This window comes from Bombina bombina, chromosome 4, assembly GCF_027579735.1.
Source record: "Bombina bombina isolate aBomBom1 chromosome 4, aBomBom1.pri, whole genome shotgun sequence".
NCBI lineage: Eukaryota > Metazoa > Chordata > Amphibia > Anura > Bombinatoridae > Bombina > Bombina bombina.
This window is the reverse complement of record NC_069502.1, coordinates 246,757,249-246,781,260: the sequence shown is the minus strand read 5'-3', so window position 1 is coordinate 246,781,260 and position 24,012 is coordinate 246,757,249. Positions and strand designations below refer to the sequence as shown.

General features: G+C 38.2%; 1 protein-coding gene across 2 annotated transcripts in view; it reads right to left on the bottom strand.

The window, feature by feature from the left end:
• Window positions 1-23,766, bottom strand: part of LOC128656136 (glypican-5-like) — a 501,056-nt gene extending 477,290 nt beyond the window's left edge. For both annotated transcript variants that reach the window (XM_053709861.1, XM_053709862.1), the window contains exon 1: window positions 22,981-23,766. In XM_053709861.1, the coding sequence (XP_053565836.1) occupies window positions 22,981-23,131 (151 nt within the window). In that variant the 5' untranslated portion in view covers window positions 23,132-23,766. The remainder of the gene's footprint in view (window positions 1-22,980) is intronic.
• Between the last annotated feature and the right edge of the window lie 246 nt (window positions 23,767-24,012).

Sequence of the window (24,012 nt, the reverse complement as noted above, 5' to 3'; positions counted from 1 at the left end):
ATTTTAATGTCCAAGAAATAGCTAGATTTATACCTGAACAAACAATAATATCTCATAGAAACTTATTTTCAATGTATTTGTTATACAAAAAACTTATATATGATATTTTCACATAAATTAATGTGTATTTGTATTTTTAGAAATCATGATATGCCTATCCCATGTTTTTTGTTTTTTTAAAATGATTATTAATGCTAGAATTTTTACATATATCTTTGCACATACCTGTATATATATTATGTTATGTCAGAAATCTTTTGCACTTACAAGTTCTGATGAGTAATCAATGAAACAAGTATCGAACAATTTGATTTGTTAGTGATTGTAAAAAAAGGTATATTAAATCAGATAGGCTGATGTCATAAATCATGTAATTATGCATTTCCCAATCAAAAGTGAAAAATGTTTTGTCAAATTTGGTGCAAAGTGGAGAGTGGGACTTGTATTACATGCCTTAAACATGGTGCAAATAGATTTAGCAAAAAAAAAAAAAGGAAGTTAGCTATATTATGTTATGAATTTATTTCATTTGTATCCCTATATCTACTAGTGCACCAAATTTGGAGCAATACTTCGCACCAAATTTGAAGCAATAATATTGTCCCCTTGCTTTGAAATAAATACATTACTACTTATGGATTATGTTACATCTTTGTCTCTCATTGCATTTTTATCTCTATATCTACTAGTGGACTGAGTTTGGAGCAATACTTCGCACCAAATTTGGAGCAATAATATTCTTTGATTTAGAAAGAGTATACAATTTTAATAAAGTTTCTAATTTACTTTTATTATCTAATATGCTTCATTCTCTTGCAGCATCGAACATAACCTTTTTGTGTTTTCAGACTCCTATTGATTTCTATGGCATTCGCGGCCTCAAGGATGGCAGTTTAAACGATAGGTTCGCTGCGTCAGAATTGACGCGAGCGTACCTGTTAAATGTTTGATAAATTGGCAAGAGGGTCAAATGGAGTTGAATGTGCTGGTGGATGATCAGTATTCCGCTCTAATAACACAAGCATCTATTTGCTTTGGATTGATATCGCGGGGGGGGCGTATATTACGTCACACATTTCAACATTTGACAATCTTGACGCTTTGTTAACTATGGCGGATCAAATTTGCAACAAAGTGAAACAAAGATAAAATAAATGTGAAATAAAATAAATTCACTAAAGAGTTCAATAAAAGATAAAGATGGAATGATATGTCCATTCCTGAAAGAAAGTCCCAAGGAAATTTCTTTCAGGAACAGACATATCCTTCCATCCCGTATTGAACTCTTTAGTGAATTTATTTTATTTTACATTTATTTTAGCATTATCAGTTGTAGCTTTGATAAATCAGCCCCCATTTGTCACAACCAGCTTTCATGGAAGGCTGTTGAACATATCTACTTACCTTTCTATTTTAATCAAAATAAACATAATTCTGTTGTTATTTTTTTTGTCTATTTACTTGGCTCAAACCATTATTGTGGAGTAGTACATTGGCTATATTAAAATTAAAGCCAAATAAAACAGACACATCTGGAATAATGTCTAGAATACCAATGCTAACTTCCACATATATACTACTGGACATATGTCCTAATGATAACATAATAATAAAATATGCAATGCAGGAACATTCCTCGAAAAAGCGTTATTAACATACAGGCAACAATCTATTTGATAAAATCCAGACTTTTTCATATATATTTATTAAAAACATAATTTTTCCCCCTAGTAAGTCACAATTTTTCTTGGTTGCATCTTTGGTTTTCTTGTTTTTTTGGGGTTTTTTTGGGGGGGAGGGTTGGTTGTGTTCTAAAGTGGTGCAAATGAGAGTCTAAATGTATTTAAAATAATAACCATTAGGGCCGCGATCCGATATGCAGTGTTGCCCGCAAAAGCCGGTGACGCCAAATATTGCGCTGGTTTGGTATCCTATATACGGCGTAACATAGAAGTTACGCTCATATATTTCTGCCTTCGGCCGTAGTTTTTTGGCCCATAGACAGGTATACCAAATCAGCGCAGTTTGGTATCCAATATACAGCGTAAGGACTTACGTGGCGAAAATGGAGAAATCTTACTCCATTTTCACCTTGCCACAAATGCAGGCGTAGTAAGCCTTACGCTGAGTATTGGAGCCCCGTAACTCCCTAAACTACCTGCAAAATAAAACCTAACACCTAACGCATGCGCAATGTCTATCTACCTGTCAACCGCGATCCCCCGCCGCAATCCCTAATAAAGTGCTTAACCCCTAAACCGACGCTCCCGGACCCCACCGCCACCTACATTAAATGTCTAACCCCCTAATGTGATCCCCCTACACCGCCGCCACCTACATTAAAATTATTAACCCCTAATGTAATCACCCTACACCGCCGCCATCTATATTAAAATTATTACCCCCTAATGTGAGCCCCCTACCCCGCCGCCACCTATTTTAACTATATTACCCCCTAATGTGAGCCCCCTACCCCACCGCCACCTATATTAACTATATTACCCACTAATATGATCCCCCTACACCGCCGCCACCTATTTTAACTACATTACTCCCTAATCTAATCCCCCTACACCGCCACCACCTATATTAAAATGATTAACCCCTAATCTAATCCCCCTACACCGCCGCCACCTATAATAAATGTATTACCCCCTAAAATGTCCCTACCCTAAACTAAATTACAAATAGCCCTGAAAAGGGCCTTTTGCAGGGCATTGTTCCAAAGTAACCAGCTCTATTACCAGCCCTTAAAAGGGCCTTTTGTGGGGCATTGCCCCAAAGTAACCAGCTCTATTACCAGCCCTTAAAAGGGCCTTTTGCGGGGCATTGTCCCAAAGTAATCAGCTCTTTTACCTGTAATCTAATCCCCCTACACTGCCGCAACCTATATTAAATGTATTAACCCCTAATCTGACCCCCCTACACCGCCGCCACCTATATTAACTATATTAACCCTGTCTAACACCCCTAACTTAATTATTATTAAAATAAATCTAAATAATATTAATAATATTAACTAAATTATTCCTATTTAAAACTAAATACTTACCTATAAAATAAACCCTAAGATAGCTACAATATAATTAATAATTACATTGTAGCTATTTTAGAGTTTATATTTATTTTACAGGTAACTTGGTATTTATTTTAACTAGGTACAATAGCTATTAAATAGTTAATAACTATTTAATAGCTACCTAGTTAAAATAATTACCAATTTACCTGTAAAATAAATTCTAACATAAGTTACAAATACACCTACACTATCAATAAATTAAATAAAAAACAACAGGTCACACATAGCCATTGAAGATCTCTTCTTTTTCCTCAATCCTCTTTTGGGGCAGGACGGGTTTTTCCATTTGTATCACTAGAAACACAGGGGCCCTGTTATATCCCGTTTACCATTAATGCCCTCAATACCTCACAAGCGCACACATATAGGCACTTTTAGCTTGGCTTGGTGACTTAGTATGCAGACCTTCTGAATGACATAAATTGCTCGCCACTCCTTGCAAATAACAGATTCATTAAAGGTAAATGAACATCAAAATTAAACTTTCATGATTTGGATAGAGCATACAATTAAGATAAAAAAAACTTTTTAGTTTACTTCTATTATCAACTTTATTTTTTTATCTTCCTGCCTTTGTTAAAACTCAGCTCTTTTTCATTAGAGCATCCAAAATTATGTTCAGGAGCGTGCATGGGTCTTGAACACTATGGGCTCCATTTATCATCCACAGGTGGACAGAGGTGTACATACACGCCCCTGCCTGTCCGACTTCTCCTCTGGCGGGCAGCAATCCGCGATCCTGTACGATCGCGTGCAAACCTGCCCCCTGCCAATCAAGCGCGGGCAAGATCTGTCAATCTCCCAGGTCGGACAAGACCTTAGGTGGAGAACAGGGCAGGGAAGCAGCGGTCTGATGACCGCTGCTTGATAAATCCTGACTGCAGGTTCGCAGTCAAAGTGAGGAGAAGAGCTTGATCCACTGTTTGCAACATTGTTTTAGATATATTTCTTAAAACACGTGCACACTCCTGAGCCTACCTCAGTATGCTACCATGGAAAACAGCTAGGTTTCAACAAAGGATACCAAGAGAAATAGGTAAATTTGGTAAAGGAAGTCAATTTAAAAGTTGTTTTATTGTAATCTCTTCCTGAAAGTTTAATTTTGAGTTTTATGTCTCTTTAATATAAAAGATGTATCATTCATTAGTGCAAAAACCTCAACATTTCTGCTCTTTCTATATTGTGACACACAGACACATAAGTTGCCCATGTGCAGCACACTCTGATACCTAATACACAGGTTAACCCATGCCTGAAGGATATAATCAGAAGGTCAGGGACGGAGGCAATTTCTGAAAATGACACAATGATGTGTTTATTTTCAGACTGGAGCCATAATGTGACAGGAGGTCGGCGTTGCCTGTGATACACAAGACACAAGCCGCATCAAGAGATGTTTCTTCATACTAGCACTGAGAAAACAAAAGCAGAAGCGCACAGTGAGAGCAGATGTTTCCAACCTTCTTCTGATTTGTAACAAAATACATCAGTTTCCTGCAGAGCTATCAATATCTGTGCCCTTAATAATGTTATGCTAATTGCTGTAGTGTCAGCTATTTATGCTATCGTGCTATGGGAAACCATTGCTGTGACTGTGGTTCTGTCTCCAGATTCAAAACATTCAAAGCCACAGCAACCCCATATGAATGTATGAATCGTGTATCACAAGGCGAGAACATTGCTTGTTTTCCCTTCTCATTTACAGATTATGAAGCATGGCAATACTCTCACTATTGTAAAGCAGGGGGGGGGGGGGACAACAGAGACATTTCTTATCATCATAATCCAGTTAAATAAGCAATACATTACTAAAAATGGTATGGCTGAACAATGTATCCCCGCACGTTGAAGGTCCCAAATAATGACAGATGTTTAAAGGGACAGTCTAGTGAAAATTAAACTTTTATGATTCAGATAGGGCATGCATTTTTAAACAACATTCCAATTCACTTTTATCATCAAATTTGCTTTATTCTCTTGGGATTCTTAGTTGAAAGCTAAGCCTAGGTAGGCTCATATGCTAATTTCTAAGCCCTTGAAGACCACCTCTTATTTCAATGCATTTGACAGTTTTTCCCAGATAGAGGTTGTTAGTTCACGTATGCCATATAGATAATATTGTGCTTACGCCCGTGGAGTTACTTATGAGAGGGCTATCTTTTTAAACAATAAAAAAAAAAAAAAAAAAAACAATAAAAATACTGGTGTAGATTGTCCCTTTAAAGTGAAATAATGAGTGGAAGTGGTCAGGGATAATGCCTGTATCTGAAATATCACCTTAATAAATTATAGCAAGTCGTCCTGTTATGCAATATGGGTGCGTAGAATGCGTAGAGCATGTAACTCAGGGGACAATTTTCTAAAGGTCTCTGGACTGGCGAGATTATTTAAGAATGCTTGCTAGTTCTTCTAATTGCCTGGTGGAATTATATAAAGCCACTCTTTACCCTAAAAACAGGGTGTCTCGCAAAGGGGCGTATAATGCATTTTGATATGGGAAGGAGGTGAATACATTACAAAAGTGCAGAATTAAATTTGCAATGTAAAAATCATACAGAATGAATAATTTAACCATTCACACAAAAATAGTATTGTTATGGTGCATCAAAAATTGTAACAAAATGAATAACCAAAAATCATAAAATTTGTATGTAAATTACACAGGAATAAATCGTACTAAATAAGCACAGTGTAAATTATGATTTAAATACACTAAACACATACAAATTGTACCTATCAGTACAAAATACAAAGTATAATTGTTTTTTTTTTCCGTAAAATAGGCTGAACATGGGCGTTCCATGGGTGTGTATGAAATTTTCTCTAAAATCCCTAAACATTTCCGCCCTACAGTTCTCACTGTTTTTTTTTCACAAATGAAAAGAAGACAAAATACTCCCAAGTTGAAAAACACATGAAAAACTCATGCATACTAAAATATACACAATTGTAAATTGCTATACGCAGAAAGCAGCGTAATGTAATTTATATTGGCTGCAGGATTTAATTTTTAAAGTGTGTCCCCTGCTCATTGCCAACTTCACAGCAAAGTTTCCCTTTCCAGCGAGCTCCATTAATTTCAATAGGGGACATTTCACCACTTGCAGGGACTGCCCCTTTTTAAGGATAATTCCACCAGATCAGACCCAGCTAAGGTTCGGCGAGAAAAAACACATCTGATCTGGAGAGGTTTAGATAATCGGCCCCTATGTGGCTCTGGATCAAATATGTTATTTATGTTCTTATTAACAATAGTCCCAATGTTTCTTAAAACAGCTGGGACTTACTAAATACAATTATGTACACAAACACACATTAAAATGAATAATAAATGACTGTCGGCCAGATTACGAGTTTTGCTTTATGGCTGGTTTCGGTAATAACTTGCAAGTTATTTCCACCGCTCAGCTTTAATAGCGCTGCTATTACAGGTTTACAAAAAACCTGCGTTAGCGGGCAATATAGCTGCGTTGAGCTCCATACTGCACACAAATACCAGCGCTGCTTTGAGCTGGTTTTACGTGTTCGTGCACGATTTCCCCATAGACATCAATGGGGAGAGCCGGCTAAAAAAAAGCCTAACACCTGCAATAAAGGAGCATAAAGCTCCGTAACGCAGCCCCATTGGTTCCTATGGGGAAAGAAAAGTTATATTTACACTAAACATAAACCCAGAGTCTAAACACCCCTACACATTGCCGCCACCTACCTACACTTATTAACCCCTAATCTGCTGCCCCAATGTCGCTGCAACCTACATAAATTTATTAACCCCTAATCTGCCGCCCCCAACATCGCCGCCACCTACATTACAGTTATTAACCCCTAATCGGCTGCCCCTGACATCACTGCCACCTACCTACAATTATTAACCCCTAATCTGCTGCCCCAATGTCGCCGCAACCTACATAAATTTATTAACCCCTAATCTGCCGCCCCCAACGTCGCCGTTGCCACTATACTAAAGTTATTAACCCCTAAACCTCTGGCCTCCCACATCACTAACACTAAATAAACATATTAACCCCTAAACCTAACCTTAAGTCTAACCCTAACTTTAATATAATTAAAATAAATCTAACTAAAACTTACTATCATTACCTAACTAATTCCTATTTAAAACTAAATACTTACCTATAAAATAAACCCTAAGCTAGCTACAATATAACTAATAGTTACATTGTAGCTATCTTACACCTAGATTTAGAGTTCTGCGTTAGCCGTCAAAAGCAGCGTTATGGGGTCCTAACGCTGCTTTTTACCGCCCGCTGGTATTTAGAGTCAGGCAGGAAAGGGTCTACCGCTCACTTCCCTACTGCGATTCCAGGCTACCGCAGATCCCCTTACGCCAATTGCGTATCCTATCTTTTCAATGGGATCTGCCTAACGCCGGTATTTGGAGTCTTGGGAGAAGTGAGCGGTAGACCCTCTACCGACAAGACTCCTAACGACAAAAAAAGTCAGTAGTTAAGCTTTATGGGCTAACGCGTGAATATAAAGCTCTTAACTACTGTGCTCTAAAGTACACTAACACCCATAAACTACCTATGTACCCCTAAACCGAGGCCCCCCCCACATCGCTGCCACTCTAATAAAAAATTTTAACCCCTAATCTGCCGACTGGACACCGCCGCCACCTACATTATACCTATGAACCCCTAATCTGCTGCCCCTAACATCGCCGACCCCTATATTATATTTATTAACCCCTAATCTGCCCCCCCCCAACGTTGCCAACTTTTACCGGATGAAGGACCTCCTCTGTGCACCTTGGATGAAGAATTCGGCTCGGCTGAGTGAAGATGACTCAAGGTAGGGAGATCTTCAGGGGGTTAGCGATAGGTTTATTTAAGGGGGGTTTGGGTGGGTTAGAGTAGGGGTATGTGGGTTGTAATGTTGGGGGGTTATTGTATTTTTATTTTCAGGTAAAAGAGCTGATTACTTTGGGGCATTGCCCCGCAAAAAGCCTTTTTAAGGGCTGGTAAAAGAGCTTATTACTTTTGTATTTTAGAATAGGGTAGGGAATTTTTTATTTTGGGGGGCTTTTTTATTTTATTAGGGGGCTTAGATTAGGTGTAATTAGTTTAAACTGCTTGTAATTCTTTTTTATTTTTTGTAATTTAGTGTTTGTATTATAGTATAGTTTATTTTATTGTATTTTATTTGAGGTAATTGTATGTAATGTATTTAATTAATTTAATGATAGTGTAGTGTTAGGTGTAGTTGTAACTTAGGTTAGGTTTTATTTTACAGGTAATTTTGTAATTATTTTAACTAGGTAGCTATTAAATAGTCAATAACTATTTAATAACTATTGTACCTAGTTAAAATAAATACAAAGTTGCCTGTAAAATAAATATAAATCCTAAAATAGCTACAATGTAACTATTAGTTATATTGTAGCTATATTAGGGTTTATTTTCTAGGTAAGTATTTAGTTTTAAATAGGAATAATTTAGTTAATTTTAGGAATATTATTTAGTTTCATTTAAATTATATTTATGTTAGGGGGGTGTTAGGGTTAGAGTTAGGTTTAGGGGTTAATAACTTTATTATAGTTAGTATAGGTGCGGGCGGGAGATTAGGGTTTAATAAGTGTAGGTAAAGTAGCGGTGACGTTGGGGGGCAGATTAGGGGTTAATAAATATAATATTGGGGTCGGCGGTGTTAGGGGCAGCAGATTAGGGGTTCATAGGGATAATGTAGGTTGCGGCGGTGTACGGAGCGGCAGATTAGGGGTTAATAGTATAATGCAGGTGTCAGCGATAGCGGGGGCGGCAGATTAGGGGTTAATAAGTGTAAGATTAGGGGTGTTTAGACTCGGGGTACATGTTAGGGTGTTAGGTGCAGACTTAGAGAGTGTTTCCCCATAGGAAACAATGGGGCTGCGTTAGGAGCTGAACGCTGTTTTTTTAATCAATTTTTTTCATTCTCTTGGTATTTTTTGTTGAAGAACAGGGGTGTATCTCTTCAACAAAGAATACCATGGGAACAAAGCAAATTTGATAATAGGAGTAATTGGAACAGTGTCTGCTCTGTTTGTATAATAAAATACATTTTGGGGCTTCATATCCCTTTAACCAGAATCATCCTCCACAAACTGCTTAGTATGAACTCAACTATAAACCAACTACAAACTGCTCAAACAGACTAAACTATAATTACAATCTATACCCTCAAAACTCAAGGTATAAAAAAAAACTCAAAGAAAATCCTGCTCTGCACATTGTTGCAACTGAACCGAATGTAAATCCTGCAACTGCCCTCCAAGAGCTATTGTTAATCTTGCTCATTAAAATCACAATTTACAACCTGTTCACAATGAATATGGTGCAATCCAAATCTACATATTGGTGAAACGAGATTCCACCATGATCCTACTGTACAAACTGTTACAATACACAGTGCTCAAATAGAACTCCATGATAATCCCACTGTACAAACTGTTACAATACACAGTGCTCAAATAGAACTCCATGATAATCCCACTGTACAAACTGTTACAATACACAGTGCTCAAATAGAACTCCATGATAATCCCACTGTACAAACTGTTACAATACACAGTGCTCAAACAGAACTCCATGATAATCCCACTGTACAAACTGTTACAATACACAGTGCTCAAACAGAACTCCATGATAATCCCACTGTACAAACTGTTACAATACACAGTGCTCATATAGAACTCCATGATAATCCCACTGTACAAACTGTTAACAATACACAGTGCTCAAACAGAACTCCATGATAATCCCACTGTACAAACTGTTACAATACACAGTGCTCAAACAGAACTCCATGATAATCCCACTGTACAAACTGTTACAATACACAGTGCTCAAACACAACCCCATGATAATCCCACTGTACAAACTGTTACAATACACAGTGCTCAAACAGAACGCCATGATAATCCCACTGTACAAACTGTTTACAATACAAAGTGCTCAAACAGAACTCCATGATAATCCCACTGTACAAACTGTTACAATACACAGTGCTCAAGCAGAACTCCATGATAATCCCACTGTACAAACTGTTTACAATACACAGTGCTAACAGAACCCCATGATAATCCCACTGTACAAACTGTTACAATACACAGTGCTAACAGAACCCCATGATAATCCCACTGTACAAACTGTTACAATACACAGTGCTCAAATAGAACTCCATGATAATCCCACTGTACAAACTGTTACAATACACAGTGCTCAAACAGAACTCCATGATAATCCCACTGTACTAACTGTTACAATACACAGTGCTCAAACACAACCCGATGATAATCCCACTGTACAAACTGTTACAATACACAGTGCTCAAACAGAACTCCATGATAATCCCACTGTACAAACTGTTACAATACACAGTGCTCAAACACAACCTCATGATAATCCCACTGTACAAACTGTTACAATACACAGTGCTCAAACAGAACTCCATGATAATCCCACTGTACAAACTGTTACAATACACAGTGCTCAAACACAACCCCATGATAATCCCACTGTACAAACTGTTACAATACACAGTGCTCAAACACAACCCCATGATAATCCCACTGTACAAACTGTTACAATACACAGTGCTCAAACAGAACTCCATGATAATCCCACTGTACAAACTGTTACAATACACAGTGCTCAAACAGAACTCCATGATAATCCCACTGTACAAACTGTTACAATACACAGTGCTCAAACAGAACTCCATGATAATCCCACTGTACAAACTGTTACAATACACAGTGCTAACAGAACCCCATGATAATCCCACTGTACAAACTGTTACAATACACAGTGCTCAAACAGAACTCCATGATAATCCCACTGTACAAACTGTTACAATACACAGTGCTCAAACACAACCCCATGATAATCCCACTGTACAAACTGTTACAATACACAGTGCTCAAATAGAACTCCATGATAATCCCACTGTACAAACTGTTACAATACACAGTGCTCAAATAGAACTCCATGATAATCCCACTGTACAAACTGTTACAATACACAGTGCTCAAATAGAACTCCATGATAATCCCACTGTACAAACTGTTACAATACACAGTGCTCAAACAGGACTCCATGATAATCCCACTGTACAAACTGTTACAATACACAGTGCTCAAACAAAACTCCATGATAATCCCACTGTACAAACTGTTACAATACACAGTGCTCAAACAGAACTCCATGATAATCCCACTGTACAAACTGTTACAATACACAGTGCTCAAATATAACTCCATGATAATCCCACTGTACAAACTGTTACAATACACAGTGCTCAAATAGAACTCCATGATAATCCCACTGTACAAACTGTTACAATACACAGTGCTCAAATAGAACTCCATGATAATCCCACTGTACAAACTGTTACAATACACAGTGCTCAAACAGAACTCCATGATAATCCCACTGTACAAACTGTTACAATACACAGTGCTAACAGAACCCCATGATAATCCCACTGTACAAACTGTTACAATACACAGTGCTCAAACAGAACTCCATGATAATCCCACTGTACAAACTGTTACAATACACAGTGCTCAAACACAACCCCATGATAATCCCACTGTACAAACTGTTACAATACACAGTGCTCAAATAGAACTCCATGATAATCCCACTGTACAAACTGTTACAATACACAGTGCTCAAATAGAACTCCATGATAATCCCACTGTACAAACTGTTACAATACACAGTGCTCAAATAGAACTCCATGATAATCCCACTGTACAAACTGTTACAATACACAGTGCTCAAACAGGACTCCATGATAATCCCACTGTACAAACTGTTACAATACACAGTGCTCAAACAAAACTCCATGATAATCCCACTGTACAAACTGTTACAATACACAGTGCTCAAACAGAACTCCATGATAATCCCACTGTACAAACTGTTACAATACACAGTGCTCAAATAGAACTCCATGATAATCCCACTGTACAAACTGTTACAATACACAGTGCTCAAATAGAACTCCATGATAATCCCACTGTACAAACTGTTACAATACACAGTGCTCAAATAGAACTCCATGATAATCCCACTGTACAAACTGTTACAATACACAGTGCTCAAACAGAACTCCATGATAATCCCACTGTACAAACTGTTACAATACACAGTGCTCAAACAGAACTCCATGATAATCCCACTGTACAAACTGTTACAATACACAGTGCTCATATAGAACTCCATGATAATCCCACTGTACAAACTGTTAACAATACACAGTGCTCAAACAGAACTCCATGATAATCCCACTGTACAAACTGTTACAATACACAGTGCTCAAACAGAACTCCATGATAATCCCACTGTACAAACTGTTACAATACACAGTGCTCAAACACAACCCCATGATAATCCCACTGTACAAACTGTTACAATACACAGTGCTCAAACAGAACTCCATGATAATCCCACTGTACAAACTGTTTACAATACAAAGTGCTCAAACAGAACTCCATGATAATCCCACTGTACAAACTGTTACAATACACAGTGCTCAAACAGAACTCCATGATAATCCCACTGTACAAACTGTTTACAATACACAGTGCTAACAGAACCCCATGATAATCCCACTGTACAAACTGTTACAATACACAGTGCTAACAGAACCCCATGATAATCCCACTGTACAAACTGTTACAATACACAGTGCTCAAATAGAACTCCATGATAATCCCACTGTACAAACTGTTACAATACACAGTGCTCAAACAGAACTCCATGATAATCCCACTGTACAAACTGTTACAATACACAGTGCTCAAACACAACCCCATGATAATCCCACTGTACAAACTGTTACAATACACAGTGCTCAAACAGAACTCCATGATAATCCCACTGTACAAACTGTTACAATACACAGTGCTCAAACACAACCCCATGATAATCCCACTGTACAAACTGTTACAATACACAGTGCTCAAACAGAACTCCATGATAATCCCACTGTACAAACTGTTACAATACACAGTGCTCAAACACAACCCCATGATAATCCCACTGTACAAACTGTTACAATACACAGTGCTCAAACACAACCCCATGATAATCCCACTGTACAAACTGTTACAATACACAGTGCTCAAACAGAACTCCATGATAATCCCACTGTACAAACTGTTACAATACACAGTGCTCAAACAGAACTCCATGATAATCCCACTGTACAAACTGTTACAATACACAGTGCTCAAACAGAACTCCATGATAATCCCACTGTACAAACTGTTTACAATACACAGTGCTAACAGAACCCCATGATAATCCCACTGTACAAACTGTTACAATACACAGTGCTCAAACAGAACTCCATGATAATCCCACTGTACAAACTGTTACAATACACAGTGCTAACAGAACTCCATGATAATCCCACTGTACAAACTGTTACAATACACAGTGCTCAAACACAACCCCATGATAATCCCACTGTACAAACTGTTACAATACACAGTGCTCAAACAGAACTCCATGATAATCCCACTGTACAAACTGTTACAATACACAGTGCTCAAATAGAACTCCATGATAATCCCACTGTACAAACTGTTACAATACACAGTGCTCAAATAGAACTCCATGATAATCCCACTGTACAAACTGTTACAATACACAGTGCTCAAACAGGACTCCATGATAATCCCACTGTACAAACTGTTACAATACACAGTGCTCAAACAAAACTCCATGATAATCCCACTGTACAAACTGTTACAATACACAGTGCTCAAACAGAACTCCATGATAATCCCACTGTACAAACTGTTACAATACACAGTGCTCAAATAGAACTCCATGATAATCCCACTGTACAAACTGTTACAATACACAGTGCTCAAACAGAACTCCATGATAATCCCACTGTACAAACTGTTACAATACACAGTGCTCAAATAGAACTCCATGATAATCCCACTGTACAAACTGTTGCAATACACAGTGCTCAAATAGAACTCCATGATAATCCCACTGTACAAACTGTTACAATACACAGTGCTCAAATAGAACTCCATGATAATCCCACTGTACAAACTGTTACAATACACAGTGCTCAAACAGAACTCCATGATAATCCCACTGTACAAACTGTTTACAATACACAGTGCTAACAGAACCCCATTATAATCCCACTGTACAAACTGTTACAATACACAGTGCTCAAATAGAACTCCATGATAATCCCACTGTACAAACTGTTACAATACACAGTGCTCAAACAGAACTCCATGATAATCCCACTGTACAAACTGTTTACAATACACAGTGCTAACAGAACCCCATGATAATCCCACTGTACAAACTGTTACAATACACAGTGCTCAAACAGAACTCCATGATAATCCCACTGTACAAACTGTTACAATACACAGTGCTCAAACAGAACTCCATGATAATCCCACTGTACAAACTGTTACAATACACAGTGCTCATATAGAACTCCATGATAATCCCACTGTACTAACTGTTAACAATACACAGTGCTCAAACAGAACTCCATGATAATCCCACTGTACAAACTGTTACAATACACAGTGCTCAAACAGAACTCCATGATAACCCCACTGTACAAACTGTTACAATACACAGTGCTCAAACACAACCCCATGATAATCCCACTGTACAAACTGTTACAATACACAGTGCTCAAACAGAACTCCATGATAATCCCACTGTACAAACTGTTTACAATACAAAGTGCTCAAACAGAACTCCATGATAATCCCACTGTACAAACTGTTACAATACACAGTGCTCAAACAGAACTCCATGATAATCCCACTGTACAAACTGTTTACAATACACAGTGCTAACAGAACCCCATGATAATCCCACTGTACAAACTGTTACAATACACAGTGCTAACAGAACCCCATGATAATCCCACTGTACAATCTGTTACAATACACAGTGCTCAAATAGAACTCCATGATAATCCCACTGTACAAACTGTTACAATACACAGTGCTCAAACAGAACTCCATGATAATCCCACTGTACAAACTGTTACAATACACAGTGCTCAAACACAACCCCATGATAATCCCACTGTACAAACTGTTACAATACACAGTGCTCAAACAGAACTCCATGATAATCCCACTGTACAAACTGTTACAATACACAGTGCTCAAACACAACCCCATGATAATCCCACTGTACAAACTGTTACAATACACAGTGCTCAAACAGAACTCCATGATAATCCCACTGTACAAACTGTTACAATACACAGTGCTCAAACACAACCCCATGATAATCCCACTGTACAAACTGTTACAATACACAGTGCTCAAACACAACCCCATGATAATCCCACTGTACAAACTGTTACAATACACAGTGCTCAAACAGAACTCCATGATAATCCCACTGTACAAACTGTTACAATACACAGTGCTCAAACAGAACTCCATGATAATCCCACTGTACAAACTGTTACAATACACAGTGCTCAAACAGAACTCCATGATAATCCCACTGTACAAACTGTTTACAATACACAGTGCTAACAGAACCCCATGATAATCCCACTGTACAAACTGTTACAATACACAGTGCTCAAACAGAACTCCATGATAATCCCACTGTACAAACTGTTACAATACACAGTGCTAACAGAACTCCATGATAATCCCACTGTACAAACTGTTACAATACACAGTGCTCAAACACAACCCCATGATAATCCCACTGTACAAACTGTTACAATACACAGTGCTCAAATAGAACTCCATGATAATCCCACTGTACAAACTGTTACAATACACAGTGCTCAAATAGAACTCCATGATAATCCCACTGTACAAACTGTTACAATACACAGTGCTCAAATAGAACTCCATGATAATCCCACTGTACAAACTGTTACAATACACAGTGCTCAAACAGGACTCCATGATAATCCCACTGTACAAACTGTTACAATACACAGTGCTCAAACAAAACTCCATGATAATCCCACTGTACAAACTGTTACAATACACAGTGCTCAAACAGAACTCCATGATAATCCCACTGTACAAACTGTTACAATACACAGTGCTCAAATAGAACTCCATGATAATCCCACTGTACAAACTGTTACAATACACAGTGCTCAAACAGAACTCCATGATAATCCCACTGTACAAACTGTTACAATACACAGTGCTCAAACAGAACTCCATGATAATCCCACTGTACAAACTGTTACAATACACAGTGCTCAAATAGAACTCCATGATAATCCCACTGTACAATCTGTTGCAATACACAGTGCTCAAATAGAACTCCATGATAATCCCACTGTACAAACTGTTACAATACACAGTGCTCAAATAGAACTCCATGATAATCCCACTGTACAAACTGTTACAATACACAGTGCTCAAACAGAACTCCATGATAATCCCACTGTACAAACTGTTTACAATACACAGTGCTAACAGAACCCCATTATAATCCCACTGTACAAACTGTTACAATACACAGTGCTCAAATAGAAATCCATGATAATCCCACTGTACAAACTGTTACAATACACAGTGCTCAAACAGAACTCCATGATAATCCCACTGTACAAACTGTTACTGTTCACTGTACAAACTGTTAACAATACACAGTGCTCAAACAAAACTCCATGATAATCCCACTGTACAAACTGTTACAATACACAGTGCTCAAACAGAACTCCATGATAATCCCACTGTACAAACTGTTACAATACACAGTGCTCAAATAGAACTCCATGATAATCCCACTGTACAAACTGTTACAATACACAGTGCTCAAACAGAACTCCATGATAATCCCACTGTACAAACTGTTACAATACACAGTGCTCAAACAGAACTCCATGATAATCCCACTGTACAAACTGTTGCAATACACAGTGCTCAAATAGAACTCCATGATAATCCCACTGTACAAACTGTTACAATACACAGTGCTAACAGAACTCCATGATAATCCCACTGTACAAACTGTTGCAATACACAGTGCACAAATAGAACTCCATGATAATCCCACTGTACAAACTGTTTAAAATACACAGTGCTCAAACAGAACTCCATGATAATCCCACTGTACAAACTGTTACAATACACAGTGCTCAAACAGAACTCCATGATAATCCCACTGTACAAACTGTTACAATACACAGTGCTCAAACAGAACTCCGTGATAATCCCACTGTACAAACTGTTACAATACACAGTGCTCAAACAGAACTCCATGATAATCCCACTGTACAAACTGTTACAATACACAGTGCTCAAACAGAACTCCATGATAATCCCACTGTACAAACTGTTTAAAATACACAGTGCTCAAACAGAACTCCGTGATAATCCCACTGTACAAACTGTTACAATACACAGTGCTCAAACAGAACCCCATGATAATCCCACTGTACAAACTGTTACAATACACAGTGCTCAAATAGAACTCCATGATAATCCCACTGTACAAACTGTTACAATACACAGTGCTCAAATAGAACTCCATGATAATCCCACTGTACAAACTGTTTAACCCCTTAACGACCGAGGACGTGCAGGGTACGTCCTCAAAAAAAAGGCAGTTAACGCCTGAGGACGTACCCTGCACGTCCTCGGTGTGGAAAGCAGCTGGAAGCGATCCTGCTCGCTTCCAGCTGCTTTCCGGTTATTGCAGTGATGCCTCGATATGGAGGCATCCTGCAATAACCTTAAATGGCCATCCGGTGCAGAGAGAGCCACTCTGTGGCCCTCTCTGCACCGGACATCGATGGCCGGTATCGTTGGTGGGTGGGAGCGGACTTGGGAGGCGGGTGGGCGGCCATCGATGCGCCGTGTAATGTGCAGGGGGGGGCGGGATCGGGGGCGAGAGCGACGGGGGCGTGCATGTGAGCGCGCGCGTGCACGGGGGGCGGCGGGCGCGTGCATGGGGCGGGAGCGGGAGGGAATCGCTGCACTACAGAAAAAAAAAAATCTGAAATAGCTATAATAAATAATAAAAGAATAATGTTTCTAAGTGATCTGCAACTGGTGGGAGGTTGGGGGGGGGGGGACAGCTACACTACAGAAAAGGGGATTTTAAAAAAAAAAAGATTTCTTTTTTTACTAAACTGGGTACTGGCAGACAGCTGCCAGTACCCAAGATGGCGCCCGCTAAGGCAGAGGGGGAGGGTTAGAGAGCTGTTTGGTGTGGGATCAGTGAGGTTGGGGGCTAAGGGGGATACTACAAAGCAGCATATGTAAATATGCTAAAAAAAACCTAAAAAAACCCACAAATATACCTTTTATTTTAGTACTGGCAGAGTTTCTGCCAGTACTTAAGATGGCGGGGACAATTGTGAGGTGGGGGAGGGAAGAGAGCTGTTTGGGAGGGATCAGGGGGTCTGATGTTTCAGGTGGGAGGCTGAGCTCTACACTAAAGCTAAAATTAACCCTGCAAGCTCCCTACAAGCTACATAATTAACCCCTTCACTGCTAGCCATAATACACGTGTGATGCGCATCAGCATTTAGTGGCCTTCTAATTAACAAAAAGCAACGCCAAAGCCATATATGTCTGCTATTTCTGAACAAAGGGGATCCCAGAGAAGCATTTACAACCATTTGTGCCATAATTGCACAAGCTGTTTGTAAATGATTTCAGTGAGAAACCTAAAATTGTGAAAAATTTAACGTTTTTTTTAATTTGATCGCATCTGGCGGTGAAATGGTGGCATGAAATATACCAAAATGGGCCTAGATCAATACTTTGGGTTGTCTACTAGACTACACTAAAGCTAAAATTAACCCTAGAAGCTCCCTACATGCTCCCTAATTAACCCCTTCACTGCGGGGCATAATACACATGTGGTGCGCAGTGGCATTTAGCGCCCTTCTAATTACCAAAAAGCAACAACAAAAGCCATACATGTCTGCTATTTCTGAACAAAGGGGATCCCAGAGAAGAATTTACAACCATTTATGCCATAATTGCACAAGTTGTTTGTAAATAATTTCAGTGAGAAACCTAAAGTTTGTGAACAAAATTGTGAAAAAGTGAACAATTTTTTTTATTTGATTGCATTTGGCAGTGAAATGGTGGCATGAAATATACCAAAATGGGCCTAGATCAATACTTTGGGGTGTCTTCTAAATATAAATATATACATGTCAAGGGATATTCAGGGATTCCTGAAAGATATTAGTGTTCCAATGTAACTAGCGCTAATTTTGAAAAAAAGGGGTTTGGAAATAGCAAAGTGCTACTTGTACTTATGGCCCTATAACTTGCAAAAAAAGCAAAGAACATGTAAACATTGGGTATTTCTAAACTCAGGACAAAATTTAGAAACTATTTAGCATGGGTGTTTTTTGGTGGTTGTAGATGTGTAACAGATTTTGGGGGTCAAAGTTAGAAAAAGTGGGTTTTTTCCATTTTTTCCTCATATTATATAATTTTTTTATAGTAAATTATAAGACATGATGAAAATAATGGTATCTTTAGAAAGTCCACTTAATGGCGAGAAAAACGGTATATAATATGTGTGGGTACAGTAAATGAGTAAGAGGAAAATTTCAGCTAAACACAAACACTGCAGAAATGTAAAAATAGCCTTGGTCCCAAACGGACAGAAAATGGAAAAATGCTGCGGTCATTAAGGGGTTAAAATACACAGTGCTAACAGAACCCCATGATAATCCCACTGTACAAACTGTTACAATACACAGTGCTCAAACAGAACTCCATGATAATCCCACTGTACAAACTGTTACAATACACAGTGCTCAAACAGAACTCCATGATAATCCCACTGTACAAACTGTTACAATACACAGTGCTCAAACACAACCCCATGATAATCCCACTGTACAAACTGTTACAATACACAGTGCTCAAACAGAACTCCATGATAATCCCACTGTACAAACTGTTACAATACACAGTGCTCAAACAGAACTCCATGATAATCCCACTGTACAAACTGTTTAAAATACACAGTGCTCAAACAGAACTCCGTGATAATCCCACTGTACAAACTGTTACAATACACAGTGCTCAAATAGAACTCCATGATAATCCCACTGTACAAACTGTTTACAATACACAGTGCTCAAACAAAACTCCATGATAATCCCACTGTACAAACTGTTTACAATACACAGTGCTCAAACAGAACTCCATGATAATCCCACTGTACAAACTGTTTACAATACACAGTGCTCAAACAGAACTCCATGATAATCCCACTGTACAAACTGTTTACAATACACAGTGCTAACAGAACCCCATGATAATCCCACTGTACAAACTGTTTACAATACACAGTGCTCAAACAGAACTCCATGATAATCCCACTGTACAAACTGTTTACAATACACAGTGCTAACAGAACCCCATGATAATCCCACTGTACAAACTGTTTACAATACACAGTGCTCAAACAGAACTCCATGATAATCCCACTGTACAAACTGTTTACAATACACAGTGCTAACAGAACCCCATGATAATCCCACTGTACAAACTTTTTACAATACACAGTGCTCAAACACAACTCCATGATAATCCCACTGTACAAACTGTTTACAATACACAGTGCTCAAACAGAACTCCATGATAATCCCACTGTACAAACTGTTTACAATACACAGTGCTAACAGAACCCCATGATAATCCCACTGTACAAACTGTTTACAATACAAAGTGCTAACAGAACCCCATGATAATCCCACTGTACAAACTGAAATTGAAACAAAACTCAACCATAATCCCACTCTACACACTAAAACCTGAACTCATTCATAATCACACAGAAAACAACTCACAAGTAATTCAATTGTATTCCTAACCTACACACTACATAGCATGAGCTCAACCTTAAAGGGACAGCCAACACTAACATTGTTATTGTTTAAAAAGATAGATAACGCCTTTACTACCCATTCCCCAGATTTGCACAACTAACATTATTATATTAATATACTTTATAACATTTAAACCTCTAAATTTCTGCCTGTTTCTAAGACACTACAGACAGCCTCTTGTCACATGCTTTTTTATTTGCTTTTCACATCAGGAGAGTGCTAGTTAATGTGAGCCATATAGATAACATTGTGTGCACGCCCATTGAGTTATTTAAGAGTCAGCATAACACAGCACTAATTGGCTAAAATGCTAAATCATGTGATCAGGGGGCTGTCAGAAGATGCTTAGATATAAAGTAGTCACAGAGGTAAAAAGTACATTAATATAACTGTGTTGGTTATGCAAAACTGGGAAATAGGTAATGAAGGGAATATCTATCTTTTAAAACAATAAAAATTCTGGTGTAGACTGTCCCTTTAATCCCACTAAACAAATTGCTCGGGTTCAACAGTAATCACTCTCTACACAGTGCTCAAATTGAAGTAATTCATAACCACACTGTACAAAATGCTAAAACTCAACTCATCATTACTTCCACTCTACATACTACTTAAAATGCGCTTATTCATTATCCCATTGTATTGACTGTATAAGATAAATCAACCAAAACCTTATTCTACAGATTACTGAAACTTTATTTACACATATTTCTACTCTACAACCTGATCAACTAAATTGTAATCTCAATCTACACACTGCTCAAATTGATTGGAGCCATAATTCCACTCAATAAACTGCTAAAAATCAACACAGTGCAGAGCTGAAACATTATACATTATCAAAATTATATTGTGCAAACTTCTCCATATTGAACTCATCTTTAAAACGAAATTAAAATTTTACAATACACAGGCTTTATCCCATTATACACAATGTATTCAAACATGATTCCAGTAAATTATACACTTTCACATTATTATAAGATTTACAGTACATACACTGGGTAACTGCACTATATAAAATGCACCAATATAATTGTTTACAATCCAACACATACAATCATGAAATATATGAGACCCATACATAATGCCACTAATAATACACCCCTGCACTAATATAAAGAATGATATATTATAGCACTGTATTCACTGCACTCATACAATATAACAATATACTATTGCATATCTCCATGCTATTCACAGCATTCCCAAGTAATCCCTTTGCATACAATGCAACTATAAATCATCCAAAATAAACACACGCAAGTGCCTCTGCACATAATCCAGCTATATATCCTGCAGTGACAAGTAATCAAGCAACATCCATTGCATTTGCATATATTCCTTTCATACAAATTGCACCAACACATAAATCAATTAATATGGCAACATACATTGGCTATATATGACAGTGACACCACATACAGCTATTTACCCTTATCTACATAATCTTGCTACAGTCACTTCATCCCACATGTAATCCTATTAGAAACACTGCACTTACAAATCATACTGCAACACATTTCTAGGTTTAGACATTTTTCCATGCACATTAAGTTACCTATGTGCTTTGAATAAGACACATTTTAACCCCATCGCATGTGCCACAAAATGCTATAACTCAGAAAGGCTATATACTGCATCATCAGTTTAGATACAAGTGCCAGTCTTCAGAAACAAATCACTTTATTGTATATATCATGCTATTCACTGACATTATAGGCTATCTATCATCTATGTATATGTGTGATTAAATGATTTACAATGTATATAAATACAATATATGCCATATATGTACTGTAAGTATCAGTCATTTAAAGTGAAACAGAGATAAATCTAGAGGTAATTTGTGTCAATTTAATGATACCTTGAAACACGTGGGCACTACCAGAACTAGTATATCTATCTATCTATCTATCTATCTATCTATCTATCTATCTATCTATCTATCTATCTATCTATCTATATATACACAGCATGATGAGATATCATAAGCAATAAGAAATGTATTTATTTACAGAGAAAACTGAACTTACCCTCCACAGGTACCTCGGGTACCAACCTTCCTCTTCCAACCTGCTGGAGCTGAAAGGCTGCTCGCACCTCATGGCAACTTGGACGTCTCATTGATGGGGTCAGGGCCACACATTTTAAAAGCAGGAAGAGGGACAAGAACGACCGAAACATCTCGCCAAGAAAAAGGGCACTTTATGCCACCCTCTATAAATCCCAGCACTGCATCTATAGTCACTGGGTGTAGGAATACTGCTAAATGCTACATCTGCACAGGAGTGGTATATTCAGAGACTGCATCTATAAGAAATTCTCAACAGCCAAAGCCCTAGAAAGTGAGCTCAGCATTCTTCAAACACCAAGTCTGACACATAGTTATGCCCTGTGTCACAGCTGTCTGTGTCTGAAGTGACTCCCCTCTGTTACAGGCTGTATCTGGTATAGTTCCCTTCTGTCTGCCTGGATCTTATTTGTCCCACTTATCAGTATCTTACTCCCCACAACTGTCTCTAAATCTGTTTCTTTTTCTCTAACTAGGGACCTTTTCTCATACCTCAGTAACTACTTTTTTGACAGTCTCCTGAGCAGTCTACCTGTCAGATATGTCAATCTCTTCCTTCTCTTGCAGCTATGTCTTATGTATGAGATGTATGTTGTCAGAGCTGTCACTGTGTATGTCTCATGTCTCTCTATGTTTCAGTCATTTTTATTGCATTAGAACTGATGCTGCCTTTCTGTCTATACTAGGCTTGCTTTAGCTCACTAGTGCCCCAGACTACAGGAGAGGTCCCTCCTCCACACTTCATGCACTTCTCCCTTCTCACTGTATCCACACCCCCCACACACCATGCTCTGCTTCCCAACTCCTCCCTCTCATCCCCCTGCTATCCTGACAGTTTAACTCCGCACTCCCCAGCATGTCTTTTCTCCATTGCTATCAGCAATCTGACATTTCTGTGGATGTGGATTCTAAACTGTGTCAAAGTAAAAACACAGAAAGTGAGATTTTATCCCATGCTGGTACTGAAGGCAAGAATACTTTACTAACATGACAT